The 18,312-nt window shown below is 39.6% G+C and overlaps 1 protein-coding gene across 1 annotated transcript in view; it reads left to right on the top strand.

Moving 5' to 3' along the window:
- The first annotated feature begins 2,456 nt into the window (after positions 1 to 2,456).
- The window catches only part of kcnh2a (potassium voltage-gated channel, subfamily H (eag-related), member 2a), a 31,113-nt gene continuing 15,257 nt past the window's right edge, over positions 2,457 to 18,312 (top strand). Inside the window, exons 1-5 of the mRNA XM_030774694.1 lie at positions 2,457 to 2,532; positions 3,694 to 3,924; positions 12,884 to 13,051; positions 13,285 to 13,719; positions 14,060 to 14,271. Of these exons, the coding sequence (XP_030630554.1) occupies positions 2,457 to 2,532; positions 3,694 to 3,924; positions 12,884 to 13,051; positions 13,285 to 13,719; positions 14,060 to 14,271 (1,122 nt within the window). The remainder of the gene's footprint in view (positions 2,533 to 3,693; positions 3,925 to 12,883; positions 13,052 to 13,284; positions 13,720 to 14,059; positions 14,272 to 18,312) is intronic.

Here is an 18,312-nt window from a genome sequence, read left to right on the forward strand (position 1 = left end):
AGTAAAAATATGAGGGTTAAAAATATTGCCTAACTTGTTGTGAGTGTACAAAGTGAAGCTGCTGGATAGCAACCAAAAAATTTTTCCACACGTATTTATGAAAATTAAGCTAGCCTACCTTTTACCATATCAATTCCCTCAGCATCTGCATTGATAAGTTGCTTAAAACGAAACTGTTTAATGTATTTTGAGGGGAGGGAATTCATTTTGGATGAACGACAACTGTCAGCAGTTAGGCGATAATTATATCTGGTGTGCTACCCAGTGCTGCAGACTATGAGATAGCCCGCAGACAGACTATGTAGACTACGTTTATGTGAGTACTGTGTCATCATAATCATCATAATTAGCCCAAGGCCATAACATGGGAGAAAGCTACAAAAACAAGCAATAAATAAAGCCACGCAAGCTTATGGCGTGCTTTTCAACCCGCTTCAGAGTGTTAAACCTTCAGTTTTCATCACGAGAACCAATTTTTTCTCCTGCTCGGTATGAAGATGTTTTAGCTCCAAACATTCAGCTTCTTGATGTTCAGTCAGTGCTTAACAGCCATTTAAAAGCTAAAAATAGACGATAATATTACTGTAAGGAACTGGTGTCTACAGCTTACTGTCCACAATGTGGAGGTTGATGCCCAACAGAGCAGACCCATGATCTGTCCTGATCCACACAGTCTGTTTTTGTGTATTTGTATGAACCAAAAGTGACGATGCAGTACAATATTTTATATATTTATTTCGATATGTTGACACACATACACAGCACACACACACATACACACACACAGTCAAATGGATTGCATAGATGGATAATGGATTGCATTTACAGGTAGGAGGACAGATATAAACAGCACTATCTCTACATCTATTTAAGATGTCATTTCTTCAGAGAGCCCCCACCCAAAGACAAGAAAAATGTAAATGTAAGGATATATTATGTCTTGTTTTTGTTAGACAACTGAACTGGATTCTTGAAATTTAGATTTTTTTGTTACATACTCTCGTCTGAAGATGAAAAGATATCATTAAGTTAAAAAAGCTATGTCATTCTCCCATCTTTATTTATATATAAGTGCAGGGCATCTGAGAACTGACTCAGTGCACACAAAGTGTAGTGGACTAATATAGTACATTATTCAGTATTACAATGGTTTGGTAAGATTCAGTATTGATAGACTATTGTATCCTATGGTGTTAAGTAATCTTAAGACATTTAAAGTTTCATTAAGAGCTACACTGACATCACATGGAAGTTCAGATCTTGCAAACATTCACATCTCTCAGATTAATAATCAGAATCACGTTATTGGAACAGGTTAACTTACACATGGAAGGAATCTGACTTGGCAAGTTGTTGACAGTGCCACAGTTAAACATATAGTATGACTTGTGAAAATGATAAAATTATTAATGAAGTGATTATGAGTGAGGAAGAGCAGTACAAGTGTGCTAATGAATAAGGTTCTGAGGAATGTGCACTGGTTGATAGAGGATCTCTGTATCTCTAAATCTCTAGAATTTACAATATGCAAATGTATTTCTTAGAGCTAGGTTAAGTATGCGTGCTATTGGTTGCGGTATATACAGAGTATTCTATACAGGTCTCACAGAATATGTACAGCTTCAAACAAATTTACACTGTGCACGTGTATTTCTGAGAGTCTGGATAAGTAACACATACAGATAAACAGAAATTATATATATCACACAGATTATGCACACCTCTAGAGAGAACTGCACCTAAAATTGCGTTTAGGGTGGAGTGTGAAGCTTTCGTGTGATAGACAAGAATTGTACACGCGAAATATTTAGGTTCTTCTGTCGCATCTCTAAAAACGCTATGACTGTTAGTATAAGCTAATACAAGAGAATATGGAGAAAAAATTGTAACATCCGAATAGATGATATGTGTCCCCTATGGGTACTCCCTGTCTCAGCTCCCCACTCCTCCCCCCTCCCTCGCATACGCTTTACTTGTCTTTGAACCGATCGTTGGGAGCCCCTCACACGTCCACGGGTTTTCATTCCAAAAACTTTACAACTTAGTGAAAGGCAGAGCAGAATTTTAATTCACGTTTTACTGAATTACATTCTTCAGTTTAATGTGGAACAGCACAGCCTAATGCCTAATGCCATCCATGAGTGCAAACATCGATTTTCTGCTACGGGACCCTGACTGAAGAAGTACTTCTCCAACGTCCAAATCAGCTGAACAGTGTATGTGAGTTATTTTAAGGCGACGATTATAGAGAGGACAGTGATAATATAGCCGACATCAATAAGCTGTGATCCAGCCATGTGAGCAGAGGTCGACGACATTTGCGTTTAAATCATTCAGACTTTCGGAGTTTAAGCACCACAGTGGAAGTGAACATTTGAATACTCCAAGACAGACCTACACAAAGTGAAGTGAGTGACTCTTGAACCTGTCAAAACTCTCAGAAAGACGAGTACAGAATGCCAGTTCGACGGGGACACGTTGCGCCTCAGAATACTTTTCTGGACACTATCATACGAAAATTTGAGGGACAAAGTGAGTAGTAGATACCTTATTTTGTATTTAACTTGCAATGAAGTATTTCACAGTTAAATTTTCGTCTATCCAAGTGACTATGATTTGGTTGATTTTGGTTAGATTTAAATATATGGAATGTGCACGAAATATATTGGTTTCAGTTAATGATTGAAAGATTATATGCAGATCTGCAGTACGCGCTTTGCCTCAGATTCAAAGCTCGATTTTAACTGGAATTGTTTAGAACCCAGTGCCTTTTTATTAGAGCATTTTCGTTAAGTTCCTGAATGAAAAGTTTTAAAAGTGCATTTGAGATGGTTAATGAATAATGTTAGATACATGTCATGTAATTCTTTATAGTCTGAATGCAATGTCTACATTATTTTATTCCCATACTACGTAGAAATCGAACATGCATAACTTTAATTAAAAGTTCTTTTATTAAAAGCGCTGACCTTTTCACATAAAAAGGAATTAAATGTAGCTTAAAATCAGATTGATTACTGCTGGCAGATTTCTTGCCTCAGATTCAGTGAATCAAAAGGGTAAAACAGTTCCATGAAATATGTCTAATTTTCAGTCACACAAAGCATTGCATTTTTGCTTCCACCTCCACTCAGATTTAATGTTGTCACTATCTTTGTTGTGTGACAACCGAACTATTGTATATGACTATAAACGATATCAGTTTGTGCATGTGATGGACATCACAAATAAGGGCATTTTATAGCAATTACAATAGCTCAGCATGGCATGAAATTTGGTGTTGCAGAATTTCAAGGAAAAAAAAAATCAAAATCTATAAACATGTAGCCAATGCAGAAAACATACTTACATACGTGCAAAACTTAAGCATAAATTTTATTTAACAGAATTTTTCCAGATTTAAGATCCCTGGACTCACACTTGCTAATTCAAACACAAAATGGAAATCTTGAGGTTTAAGAACACTGTGCTCCCAGTTTGAGATTAGATTTGCAGAAGACATTTATTTCTTCTTAACTCTTAGTTGTGAAATTTTATTTACACTGTTGCACAAACCACCGACAAAACAAAACAAAAAAAGACCTGCAGAACAACATTGCTCATAACGTCACAGCTGGGTGCATTTGTCGAGGGATTCGACAAAAACCACCCTCTAACCCCTATTCACTTATCCCCATATCTTTTCCTCAACAGACCGTAAATTCATCATTGCCAATGCTCGGGTGGAGAACTGTGCTATCATCTTCTGCAATGATGGCTTCTGTGGCATGTGTGGCTACACAAGGGCAGAGGTTATGCAGAAGCCATGCACCTGTAGCTTCCTGTATGGGCCGCACACCGGGCGACCGGCTGTGGCCCAAATGGCCAAAGCTCTGCTGGGCTCTGAGGAGAGGAAAGTGGAGATCTCTCTTTACAGAAAAGATGGTAAGCTCTCTAGGCGCTTATGCAGCAATGGATAGTCTGTGGGACTGCTGAATATGTGTAAGCCTGTGACAATCTGACATCCAGTGATGTTCAAGTAAAAGACTCAGACCTGTCTTCAGAGACTGTCTTTTTTACTCACTCGGCTGTTTTTCTCATGTAACAAATGTGTAGATTGTGTTATCCCACCAAATGATCTTAGACACAAATACTCTGCCCCTCTGTAAGAATTGAACTTGGTGTGGTTTTCTTAACTTAGCCTTAATCTTATTCTCCAACAACTGCAAAATGTTTTCAGTTTGATTGAGGCCAGGCATGCCGGTCACTTCAAATGCACATATATATACTCCTGGCTTTGTCCGGGAATCAGTGGCCCACAGACTTACTCAGATAATTGCTAAAGGACTCAACGTTCATTGATCAAGATCCTTTGGCCCATGCATAGCATAAATATGGTGTTCTGTGACAATCAGCGGAACTCCTAATCGATGGGTCATCGCATTAGGTAGGCACATTAACATTCCTGTGGAATCGCCTTCTTTCAATGGATCAGTATCATGTATTTCTTATATTAGATAAAGAATTTACTTAAAGTAATCAGAAATCAAGTATTATTTCATCTTGATTTACTAATATTTTAATTTATTTATTCATAACTTTTTTTTCTTGACATCAGCACATGCAGACAGAGGGTTATTTGTTGTTAAATGAAATTTCATTCTCTACAGTACAATGCTTATTTAATCCAGAGAAGGCATCTGTTTTACCCTGCGGTGCTGTTTTATGAGCCATAGTATGATGTACTCTGTCCAGATACCGAGCCGATGGTGATTGCTTAGGTTGCTGTTTCTTTGAGGATACCCCCGTCTCTGGAGCCTGTGTTTCATATGTGGAGCCTCTGTAGATACACAGGGATTACAAACCAGGCACAATCCTAATTATGGCCAGTGTAGTCTTTCCCTATTTAAAGAGACTGCTGGCCTGGATGATGTATTGATTTTCAGGACAGGTGGGAGTAAGAGAATTGGAACAATAGAGGTAGAAGAGACCGCGTCGTGATTGCTTGAAGGACGATTACTCACTATGCAGCTCAAATCCCGTAGCTAACCCATGGATTTGCCCATGGTTGCATAAGAAGCTGTAACATTAAGTCCGTAAAATTGTATGTGAGAAAGGCTGCTAAGCAGAGGTAGGGGAGGTAGTACACAGACACATTCCGTTGTCTCGAAGCATGAGCAATAACTGTGAGAAAACAATGCAAAATATCAATGTGCAGATGGCTCTGCGATCTTAGTTGATTTATATACAATTTCACAATTCAATCTAACAATGCTGTTTGATTAGGTAAGCATTGTGTGATACAATTAACCATGATTACCAACCAACAAGGCAAACATAAATTAGTTTTAACCTTGTGTCTTTCACTTGACTTCTGCATTCTCAGTAGGGTAGGAAAATATATTTTTATCGTCATTGCAAGGTCATAGCTGAGGGCCATTGTACAATAATAACACAAAAGAAAAATGACATGATTTGTCATGATTTACATAAAGTTGTGGTGATTTATGACCCCCTAAACAAGTGAAGGACTTCTCCCTTACAAGATGACAATGCAACTAAGAGCAGGGGAGATACAGGCATGAGAGACAGCATGTGTTTCTACTGATCTGGATATCAGGGATGCCTTGCAGGGTAACCCTATGTAACTCTAAGAGCAACACTTAAAGCTCTCAGGTGAGATTGGGCCAGATATAGCCACTCTGAAATGTGAGACTCAAAGCCATCTCATTGCAGTGTGCAGTCCTGGAATGCCTAAATACCATTGAACTGTATGTTGGTCACAGTAGGGCATGTTGTGCCTCTGTGCTTTGTGGCGGCTAAAAAGAGTTATAGATATCCACAAATGGACATTGTTACATAATATATGGTATCTGTAAAGTAAACTGTACATTTTCTATCTATAAAACGTAATGTCTTATGGGCATCCATAACTAGCCTTAAATATGTAATCTCCTGTGTCTCATGCTTCAAGATCCCGGTCCTGATCATGGTTCATGTGAAACAGCTGAGCATGTGAAGACAGCTTATGTTTTTCTTCTGTTGCCTATGCTCAGTGGATATTTAAAACTATAAAATGTTTATTTTTTTGCATGAGTGAATGGCTCTTAGAAAGAAGGTTAAGTAAATGTTATGTAGATTCTTTATTAGAGGTCCTCATCATGACGTTGAAATCCTGGGTAATTACAGGAGAAGGATAAAGTGTAGCTGATTGTTATGAATTAGCTACTTTCTCCTTTCCATCTGTGTGGTGCATTGCCACCCATAAAACATAATCCTCTTAAACAAAATCCCTAATTAGACAAGCAGTCAAATATTGTGGTCTCCTTCAAAGCGGTAAGGGTATCCCATTGGGATAATCTGAAGTAAAGAATAGCATGGCAGGAGTCCCAAATTTAAGATTAACGGGGAGTAAACAATGGAGAAAGTCACTCTTCTGATCCAGTTCAGGGCATGCCCTGCGTAAGGGCACTTCAAATTAAACTTGTCGTGAAACAATAAAACCTGAATTAAAAATGAGTGAATAACGCCCACAATATTTCAATGGGCAATAACTTCTGTGAAAGAAATATTCGTTTCTCTATAAAATTAGTGTTAAATCAGATATAACTCAGAATATTGTATGAATATTTTATGTCGTTTCCCTCTCTTTTCACTGTGGATCATCTTTTGCGGTTTATTGTATTTTTTATTACTGTTACATTATATATGAGCACTGAACTTGCTGTAGGGTGTGCATCAGTTTACTGTGATCACATAGACTTGACTACACCTAGAAATTTCATGCTAAAGAGCCGAGTTTAATCGAAAAATAACTGTAATGTAAGAATTTGATTTTAATGTCAATTTGGATGGGAAGACTTATGTGAGCATTTGGCATTTAAACATTACTATTAGTGATGACAAAATGTTTATACAACACTTCTATGACAAACACCCATCATTTCCATTTTTGTGAAACTACATCAGATGATAAACACTTTTCTTCTCAAATCTATTCATACAGTGAAATGATAATAATCATTTCATTGTCGCTTTATTGATTTAATGATAGTATTGTGATTTCTGCACTTGTTTGACAACTGTAGTGAGTATACGCAGCAGAGAAGTGGGGATCCATTTGGAAGTTGTATGTGACTGTAGAACAGAGATCATTTTTTAATGCTACCTAATGGAGTATAATTAAGTTGTCAGACTAGAATGGAAAGTTCCATGGCCTGTGAAAATGACCTACAGTCTAAAAAGACATTATTTGGAGTGCATTTGGACATGACTTGGTGGAAGTGTTAAGAATGCCTGTGCAGGGTGTTTTGAGAATTGAGGTGAGAAAAATAGTGAAATGTTCGACATGTCATGACTTATTTGGACATGAATATTCTGTTGCAGTGACTGAGCTATTAGAGTAAAGAAACAACTCATTGTGAGTTAGATGTGGTTCCACTCTAACTGAACGCAGTGAATTGAGCTCAACCAGAGAATAGCCATGCTACTGATTTTGCTAGACACTCACAAGAGAATTACAGACAATCTGTGGAGAAATACAAAAAAAGAGAGAGAGAGAAAGAGAGGCCAGTTTCCATGCCCCTAATGATGACCCTGGAGACGGGGGGCTTACTTTCAGATTAACATCTGAAGATAATTCTCTCTCTGTGGTGCTTCATTAAAAGCTTTATTCGGTCATGCAATTCAGAAAATACAGTTTGTAAAAAAAAAAAACCAAAAAAAAAAAAAACGGTGCCTGTTTGTTAATTGCTCCTTTATTCCTGGGTTTTACCCCAATTGCCCAAATATAAAGTATATGACCAATAAGTGTCTACTGAGATTAAAAGGGAAAAGTACACAATTGTCAGTGATAAATCATCTACTGGCATTTAAGAAAAAAAAACATATATCCATGTTTCAAGCATGAAGTAATTGAATAATTGCCCATCTTAACAGAATATGACAAAAAGTCTATTTTTATGAGTTGAGTAGACTGGGTTCCCTGCAAACTAATCAAATACATTTATCTTGTGCGTAACATGGATGTCTGTTAGACTAGAAAGGAGAGACCCACTGAAAGGTGCTGTACTGCAGAGAGAGGATGACCCCCATCATCTGTCTTCATGTGCTGGTAATGGCTTCCACAGCTATAATTAGATATAGTAATGAGTGAAGCCATCTTAGGGAGTTAATTATTTAAATGTCCGTTCTTCATCCCTGGCCACTCAAAGACTTTTCTAAGCAAAGTTTAATATAGATCCAGAGACTGTGTTGCAGCACTGTTGTCTATCTAGTTCTTGGGCCATCTGAAACAGTATTTTTATTAGTTTCTGTTATATCTGTGCTTGCCTGTTTTCACCCTTCATTAACTTTTAGAGTCAGCACTAAACCTTCTGGAGGTTTTTTTTTTTTTTGCATATGTGGTGTCCCAGATGGAGGTTAGAATATGAATTAAAAGACTATTTGCTTCTCCTTCCCTATTAACAGCAAGGTTAAAGGGTTTCTAAAAACACCTTAAGGTGTCTCCAGTACTGAGTTTAGTATCACATATTGACAAAATACATACTCCCTTCTTATTCTTTTCAGCAAACTGTCAGAGTAAGACTCTAATCTGTCAATGTATCATTGGAGTTTTGATTTTCTAACAGAGCAGAGGTAGTCAGGTATTCTCCAAACTAACTGTGTTTTTTCTAATTCTGTGTTTTCGTTTGTCTCGTTCTATTTTCACTGAATACAAATGATATCATGCACCATGCTGAGTCTCTGAAAATGCTAAAACATTTTCTACCCCTGCAGATCTAATGGCAGGTAATCACAAAATAAGGCTACGGCACTACTTGTCTGGTTTAAGCAAAATAATTTAAAGCTTAATTTGTGCAAAACGAAAGATCTTGTAGTCAGTTTTCATGCAGCCTTGATATCATGAAACTATGATATAAAGGACCGTGAAGTAGGAAGTATCAATTTAAACAAAGCATCCATACTTAAAGAATGACACACTATATAGGAGTATAGGGGTATTTTAGAGTATTATCACATTGAGAGTGTTGTCAATCACTGTGTGATATAATAGACATTCTCAAAGAGGTTGCTACATTCAGCTTCTAAAATGATTAGTTTTCATCCTCACCCATTACCTCAGTGTATTCCAGACATATCCTGTGCATAAATCTGAAAATCATAAACAATCACTCTCATTCAGCCAGCTTTTCTCTACCACTGGGTAAACAACAAAGATCTATCATACCCAGAATGACTCAAGTCCTAAAGAATGCATACCACAATGCTGTTCAGGACTTGAAATCTGGTTTACATTTTGTGCCATCTTTCTCCCTTTTGTGAAGTTTAATTTATTCATTTTATTCATGAAGGTAACATAGACTGTGGTTGTTAGAGGTATTTATGTAAATAAAGTCCATGGTATCCCAGTGTGACCTTATGGCTTGATCATGCTTCCACCTTATTGTGATACATCTGAGTGTATAAATGGAATGCTTATGTGATGTCTCTATGTGCGGGGTGCTCTAAAATGATAAACAAGCATCGCTGATAGGAAATGCAATAAAACGTTTGACCTATAACCTCAATATGTTCACTAAAAGCAATATGAAAGAAATCAGTTAAAACACAATAATACTATTTGAAGTCCTAAATGACTGTTCTAAGTCTACCAATTGATGTAGTAGCATGTGCTTATCACTTTAACCCTAACCCAGGTAAAAGGGTTTTTGTAAAACTCTGTTGCTCTTGCACTGTTCATAATCTCTTAATGTTTACATGACATATTTCAAAGTGGTTTCACTACAGTTTAATTTGAGTGAGTGATCTTGCCAAAACATTTGTCTTACAGCTTAGTGACTGATGTCATTTTTGCTCATAATCGGGTTGGTTTGCAGTCTTCCTGAATATTAACATGTCATTGTTCTAAAGCTGCCAATATACTGAATCCTCAGTGGGTTTGTCATAGTGAGAGGGCAGTCACGAAATGCCTGTAGTTCAGCTCAACCCTTCGGCGGAAGTGTTAATTTGCATACCGTTTGGTTTATGAAGATATTTGAATGTCAGGAGGAACTTCAAAGGGGAAGTCAATGTGGGAGGAAGGAAAATGACAGAGACAAAGTCAAAGACCACCAAAGAGAGATTGGGTCATGTCATTTAAAGAAAAATGATTGGTGGATTTGGAAGCAAACTCCAGACAAATTATAAACAATCAAGGGCTCTAGTAAAAAAAAAAAAAAAAGAAAAAAAAAAAAAGAATAGTTCAGATTTAATTTGTTAATGACAACTCAAGGAGTCTTCTCTGTTCAAAGTGATTAAAGCAATCAACTGTATATTAAATAGAGCAAGTAGTAAGTATAGCAGGGGCCCCACTTAATTTAAAATGGACCATTTATGTGGAAGTGCAATTTAGCTGTACAATGTTAATGATGACGTAACCCTGTTTTTCTGCTTTACTGTATGCAGTGCTGCTGTAGGAGACCTGAGTCAGATCTGTGAGGGCTCCTGTGCTCCTGAGCCTAGTGGTTCCTATACTCTTATCTTGAAGGCAACTGGTCCAGCTTAAAGTGCCCTTGGCAATTCAGATGAAGAGGGGAAGGTCAGAGCACTGAGAGACAGAAAGAGTTAGATAAACAGAAATCCAGAAATTGAGGTCCATGCCAAGGAAACTATCTGACAGCGACGCTTGAGTAGAGGTTGATCTAGTAGAATGTCTTATCGAGCGCTTGAATGATGAGGAAACAGTTCCTGGAATGATGTTTTACATGTGTTGATCCACCATTTAATCATTTAGTTAGGAGGTGGTCAGGAGAAAGAATGAAAGACCAGGAATGACAACAACAGTGAGTAAAAAAGTGGCCAAAGAGGTTTGGTAATATGATTAGGGGAGGAAGGGACGGACTGGAGCGTTGGAGAACGGGATGGTGTGGAAAAGGGGGGTTATAAGAGGAGGGAGAGAAGGAACCCCCGTTTGTCCAATCTGTATCAAATAATTACTCTAAAGCGAGCAAAGACTTTTGTTTTTGACTGACAGCTCCAGTGAATCATGACAGGTCTGTGCATGCAAAGAGAGGGAAAGAGAGCTCTAAGGCAATGTGAAAGCATTACATCTCGTCATGCAATGGAAATGCCCTGTAACAGAATGGATAAAGGAGGGGATAGAGATAGGGAGAGAGGGGGAGAGGGAGGAGGGGGGAGGGGGGTTTGGCAGGTTATGGTGATATCTCAGTAGTTCCCTTGGGCTCTCATCAGCTACTGCTCTTTGTGCTTCAACTGGAGGTCAGAGACTCAGGGTGTTTGTGTGGGCTAACCACAGAGGCCATCTGAGACCTCCCTTAGTAACTTCCACAGGCACATGACACATAGGCTTAAATATGTACCATCAAAGAAACACACAGCTGAAGACATGAATTATGTATAGAGACAGCATGGAAATGTCCAAATGAAGTGTTAGCAACATTTATATTCATATGGTTGGCGCAGAAAAATATGACTTCTTAAAATATATGTTGCAGGAGACTGGTTTCATTTAGATCAATTCATTATAATTTTAATGTTCAATTCAAAGTTCGAAATTGTGGTATTATTAATATGGCAGTATTTTGCTCAGAGGTTCATTGTCAAAGCTAGAGGACAAGAGGAGAGAAGAGAGGGAGAGAGAGAGAGAGGAAAAATACAAATGAGGAGAGGGGAGGGGAAAGCGTGGGAGGAGCAGGCGTCTGAGGTTTTAAATCCCACTATTAATTTCAGTTTATATGGCTCTTATGTTCTTACAAAAACATTGATCCTTTCCTCCTGGGATATTAACTGAACTGTCTCTGATAATGGTCTCTGTCCTTGGTACTGAAGAAACAAACAAAAAAAAAATCCTCCTAACATGAATGGTTATGGCCGATGCTAATGGGGTCCATTTCTTCACGTTCAGTGATCACACATATGGGATGCTTTTTTTGGGTCTCTCACACTTCTCACTTGCTCTGCAGTATTCTTCACGCTTGTTTTCATGTTAAAGCAGACATATATAATGTGTACAATAACCATTGTGACAAATTAGAAACCCAGGTCAGTTTTTCTTCATAGGAATTCATATATTATTTAAAAAAAAAAAAAGACTAGCACAGACTATACTCTTACCTGTGTGAACCTCCTTTCACCTTCTCCAGGTGGATTATGATGCAGGAGCCGATGTGGTTAGAGGATATTCTGCAGCAGATGGTTCCACTGTACAGGGCTGTGTTGTATAGTGGCAGATGTCAGTGGTATGAATGAGGTGATTTAAAAAGGAAAAAAACAGTAATGTGTTCTCTAATCCTGGAGAGAACGCTCCGTGTACCCGGTCCCACGCTTGTCCTCTCTGTCCTTGACGATGATGCCGTCTTCAACCTCTTACTCTCCCTTTGGCAAAGGCCCCGGCTGAAAGTATTGGCTGTACATAGCGCTGTAACTCTTTGGCACTGGAAGCCAGTTATCAGTGTCTGCAGGGAATTGATCATCAAACAGGAGACTTGCCAACACACTTATCACTAAGCTTAAGACATATCTCTGGGGGGTAATAAAATGAAACTTGAGAGCACAGTGTATTATTAATTAATGATTTGAATGCCAGGACATGCCCCACTGTATCTGTCCACATAGGAATGAATTGTCATTGTCCATTACAGCGGGGTGTTGGGTCAGCTTGACAAGCCATGCTGTGTCACACAGTCATTAATTATTGCAAGAGTAGCAGCTTTCATTCAAAGAACGATAGAGAAAGATGGAAGATGGATCAATAAATGTTTGTCTCCCTCTAGTGGAGAGTCTGAAATGTTTCATGTGAGGCTATAACCATTGTTTCTGATGTTGAAGATTTGCCTTTACCTCATTATCCTTTGCTGTATATTGCTACTAATTAGTGTATGTATATTTTCTTCTTCACACCCAGGAGTGTGTTTCCCCTGCTTTGTGGATGTGGTTCCAGTGAAAAATGAAGATGGATTAGTCATCATGTTCATCCTAAACTTTGAGTTGGCAGATCAGCAGGACAGACCAGTGCAGAGCTCACCAAGCAGAGAGCTCAACCACAAACTCTCCATCCCTTGGCTCTCAATAGGTATGTACACCACTATGGCGTCATTGGTCTCGTACAGTACACAGCACTTTATTCAAGCACACTGTGCACCACTTTATCAGTTTTCATTTTGTGTAGTTCTGTTTTGTGTAAAATCAGTCAATCAGTCCTTCTTGGAGTCACTGAAGATATGCATTACAACTTATAAAACAGTATTTAACACATTTTTTCCTCTGTCTCACTCTCTACTCTGGCCCTACGCCTCTCTCTGTCAGCTCGTCGGCGGAGGTTTAAACTGCCACTGCCCCTGCTGCGGTCTCTGAGTGGCAGTAAACAGTCTATACAGGAGGATTCGGAGATGGGGTACATGCCCCCTATGGGTCATGAGTCAGTGGCCCTGGACAAGCTTCTGTCCCTGCCAGAGCGCTCAGCGCTGGGGTCTCCCCACATGCTCCTCTGGGATGAACCTGAACCTGAGCAAGAGCCCCAGCCGTCCCCGCCCGCTTCCCTGCCACCCCTGCCCCTGCCCCAACCTCTCTCTCAGGGCTTCTCTCAGTCCTCGCCCAGGCTGGACTGCCTCAGGCTGGACGCCTCGCCCTCCAGCTGCAGCCTGAGCCACAGCCGTTCATGTGAGAGTCTGTGCAGCCTGAGGCGCTCGCCGTCCACCAGCAACTTTACCTGGAAGCTCCCTGTCAGGCCCAGCAGCACAGGTCAGCCTACACACTGGGCAATGTAGGCTAGAGAGGCGGGGGGGGGGGGGGGGACCCCCCCAGAAGATTAGAGGGGATGATAGTAAGGATAACTTTATGTGATGTTATGTGACAGTGGTAGGGCTATGTTCAAGACAACACAATGGGGGGAAGAGAAGCAAGTAGAAACAACAACAGAAGAGACAGGAGAAGAACAGACTGGAAAAGATTTTCCTGTTTGAATTTAACAAACACATGTAACCCCAGAACAACCGAACAATGTGGGGTTTTTTTCAGTATTGTTAATGATTCAGTGATGACAACTGATGATGTTAATTAAATGTAAAACGTTCTCCTCCAGGTGCTATGATGAATAAAGCAAGCATGCCGAACTCCACCTCGGATTCTGACCTCATCCGTTTCCGCTCGTTCAGTCGCATCCCCCAGATTACGTCCAGCTTTACCGACGTGAAACCAGACCCCCTCATCGCTGTGCCACCTAGTGAGATTGACATCATTGCACCTTGTAAACTCATAGACCGTACCCACAACGTGACTGAGAAAGTCACACAGGTAAGTAGAAAAAGCCCGTCTTATTGTTGCTGAAGTTGCTTTTTAAATTTAGGTCATTTCTCTGACTGAAAAGGTAATAGGTCATTGCAAATAATAGTGGGTGTATGGATTTACAGATAACAAATAAACTCTCTCTGTCCTGTGCTACTTCAGCATGTTATGTCTCATTTATCCAATGGAGGGCAGTAAAACTAACTAAATTTCATTATCCTGTGGGGCTGACACAGAGACAATTCTGAAAGAACTTGTAGCCATCAGTGCTTCAGAAAGAACCTAAGATCTTCAGAGTGTTATCTCTATGTGGCTCGCTGCTACTGTAACTTAACTGTACCTCTGAAAACAAAGTACGCATTTCTTTTCACGTGATTATCTACACACGGTAGTCCTCTGTCGTCAGCAGTTGTATTGAGTGACTGACATTATGAATGGGCACTTGAGAACGATTCCATGTTTTCTATACGTTGCTCCTATGCCTGATCAGTTCAAAATCCTTGGTGATTCTCCTCTGTTTCAGGTGGGCTAGTAACTAAGAGATCAGGGCTGTTCTGCTGTGTACAGAGACATGCTCCGGTAGCGTGTCCATCCTGTGCATCACAGTGTAGAGAGAGTTTCTAGAAATGCATTCATTCTGAGCAAATGAGGTCATTCAAGGAATGTTGTTGGAGGTGATCAGCTTGTGCTAACTAATCAGAGCACATTATGCCAAAAAGATTCATACCGCCATGATTCAATTTACAATTTACAATTTAGTATTTAGCAGACGCTTTTAGCCAAAGCGACTTACAATCAGTGCATCAGTCGGATTCCTAATACCTCATAGGCAGACATCGCTAAAAAGACTGAGCGTCAACTTACTCCTTCGTATTGCGCCCTGGAATTCTAGACAAACATAGATACAAGACAAGGTTTTTTTTTGTTTGTTTGTTTTGTTTTTTAAGGAAGGGGGTTAGGCTTAGGGGATAGGTGGGTTCTGAAGAGGTGGGTTTTCAGTTTCTCCATAGACTCCATAGACTTTATGACTGCAGCTTAGGAATATCTAGGAATGTTACATTATCACACTGGTTTTGTGATGAGAGTCTGTCACCTGCTATCCAAATATGAATTAGTAAATAGCCAGTCTGATTGGTTTAGTAGAAAGCTGTGGGAATCAATCATGCCATGCACCCTGAACAGTGAACCCAAAGCTCTTAACTTCTTTTTCAGGATAACTCAGATATCTTGCCACGTTGAGAACTGCAGCTGTGTTTTTGATAGGTTAACTGGTAACTGTCAGAATCATCAGAATCATTCTGCATTCATGTCACAACTTTATCATCTAAAATGCAGCTCTGTTATTTTTGGATGAACCATATTTAAGTTGTATATATATGCTACATCTATCAGTATGTAATAAAAACTGACTCATAAATTCAAGTAGGTTAGAAAACACTGTTTTGATCATCACTGAAGTTAATTTGGGATCAGTAAGCTACATTGTTTTTTACTATTTTGCACAGGAGAGGTTCTAGAGGAGAAACTGAGTGTATCTGATGCTTAGAAGGTTGCGGATTGTATAAATAAACATCTTAGGGTTAGTGTTAAGGTTAAGGTTCAGGGGTCAGGGTGTAACTGGGGTTTATTGTAATTGTGAAGGTCAGTTTAAGGGTGAGGGTCGGTGTCAGGTTTAGTATGCACATGCATTCTCCAGTGGTTTTACAGCTTCACTGTGTAAGGGCAGTTTTACTGGGAGCTAATACTAGACAATGACTGTATGACATGGGTGAGATGCAGCTGGTAGCCCTGTGAAATGTGGTTATTTGCCATTAACAGACTTGCGCATGGTGCTTTTTCCCGTGTGTATTCTGGCCGCATGCCACAATATTTCATTTATAATACATAAACATGCATAATGTTATTCATGAAACTCAACCAATGCTCATTAGCACGGAGAAATAATACCTGCAGCAAGGTACTGTGGTAACATGTTTACCTAACATTTTTTGGATGTAGCTGTTTATCATTACAATGGATATTGTTTGGTATATAAATGGAGCGGCTAAGTCTGTCAAGTAACGTTAGTTGCGTCACTTCTTTCCATTGCTCACCTGTGCTCTGTGCTCCCCAGATCCATCCACTACTAATCTACCTCACCTCACCAACCAGTGAGAGATGCTATTGTAGCAACTGACAGAGCAACTGATTGAGTATTACTGAGTCTCTGATGATTCTGGGGAAAGAGAGAGGGCCCTTTCCTTCTCCTTCACTCCTCTGTCCCAAGCTTAAGGATACCCCTGTCTCTAGAGTTCCGTCCCAGTTGAAGAACCATTACTTCATTAATCACAAGGGCACAGTACCATGGCAAACACACACACACACACACACACACACACATACACAGGCACATGCGCATACGCATGCAAATACGTACAGGCTTGGGGTCATTCCATTGTCACTGCAGCTGTGTTTATTTAACTGCTGACATCTTCTGTCATTTTGTTTTCTTTAACCTTGTTTTCTGTAAGTGGGTCATTTTTGTTTTTATTTTTGATTGAAGGAGCATAAAGTAGGCTTTTTTTTGTTATGGAGGTGTGCAAGGCAAAAATCTATCAATTATGCATTACGGGGGTGGCCAGGTGCTGATTTAGTCTGTCATCAAATTCATTTTGTGCAGAATGTTTAACTCTCTCTCTGTCTGTGTGTGTATGTGTGTGTGTATGTATGCGTGTGAGTGACTGTTTGTATTGCATGTATGTTGATGGGGTGAAGAGATAACTCCCCTGCTGTCTTGATTTATCTTTCTCTCTCTGCCCCTGACCACCTGCCCCTTATAATACAATACAATTGCTTCACACAGCTGCTTATGTGGTCAAGGACTCCTGCCTCTGTAGCACTGTAACATATCACAAGGCCAGCTCTGAGCCATATGGCCAGCGCTCTGCTGTGTTGTTGGACATGCAGTGTATTCACAAAGTTGTCAAACAAATAACTGACAGAACACAGGAGGTGCCATTGCTGACTGTGTTCATACATGGCTTAGTCACGCCAGCAGGCTGTCTAAGATGGCTACCACATTAAATCCTTAACGCTTTAGTCAGAGAATTTTTAATGGCGTGTTTGATAGAATATCATAAATTGACAGGTACAGGAATCCCAGTTTAATCTGGGTTAGAGGCACAGATTTTCTCAAGCTTGCCTTGAGATTCATTTTTCTCCTCACCTTTCCCCCAGTTCCTCCACCTATAGATGACTGTTGAGTTCTCTCTCCCGATTACTCATAACAGTTATTTGTCTAGTGCCTCCCTCTCTGGTCCTACAGTGTTCCCCTGAGAGACGATGTAGAACACAAATAGATGTTTCCTACACTATGGATAAACATAAGCCCTGTTTTGTTGACTTTCAGCTCATACCATACAGGTACATGGTTTCTGGAAAAACTGTATTATAGAAATAGTCTATAGTTTATAGTTTTTCCATAACGAGACTAATCTTTTAGTATTTTTATGTACAACACCCTACATGATGACGTAGGGTGAAGTAATCTTATCGTTTTGACTCTATAATTTTATTTAGGAGACAGGAGACCCCATACGTCATTCATTGTAGCAGTGAGTTGAATGTAATCCAGCAGCTAGGCTGGGTCTTATCTTATCAGTAATTTTTGACGTCAGCGGGTTTTTGCTGTCTGTGGAAACAGTGCCAGTCTATAAAAATAACACTCATTTTTCCTTATGGAAGTTTTATGGGTCGAACTGCTCAGTGGCCCATATCTAGAGGAAACCCTGTTACATTAGCAGTGGGACACATTCCCATTGTTTTCTCTGGTGCAGGTAAAGCAAGGCAGTATGAATTTTGGGCAGCCTATTTAAAGGATCTCATATATGTGAAATGGACCCAATTTTATTATCCATCGCGATAAAACCGGAAAGGCCATAGTGAGTGGCTTCAGTCATGCTTGGCTCTGCTTTTGATGTGTTATTTAAATGTAGATTACGTGCTTACATCTTCAACTGAAATGCTAATTACTGCATAAAACTTTTCAACATTTTCAGCTAAATAATGATG

Source organism: Chanos chanos, chromosome 5 (assembly GCF_902362185.1).
Source record: "Chanos chanos chromosome 5, fChaCha1.1, whole genome shotgun sequence".
NCBI lineage: Eukaryota > Metazoa > Chordata > Actinopteri > Gonorynchiformes > Chanidae > Chanos > Chanos chanos.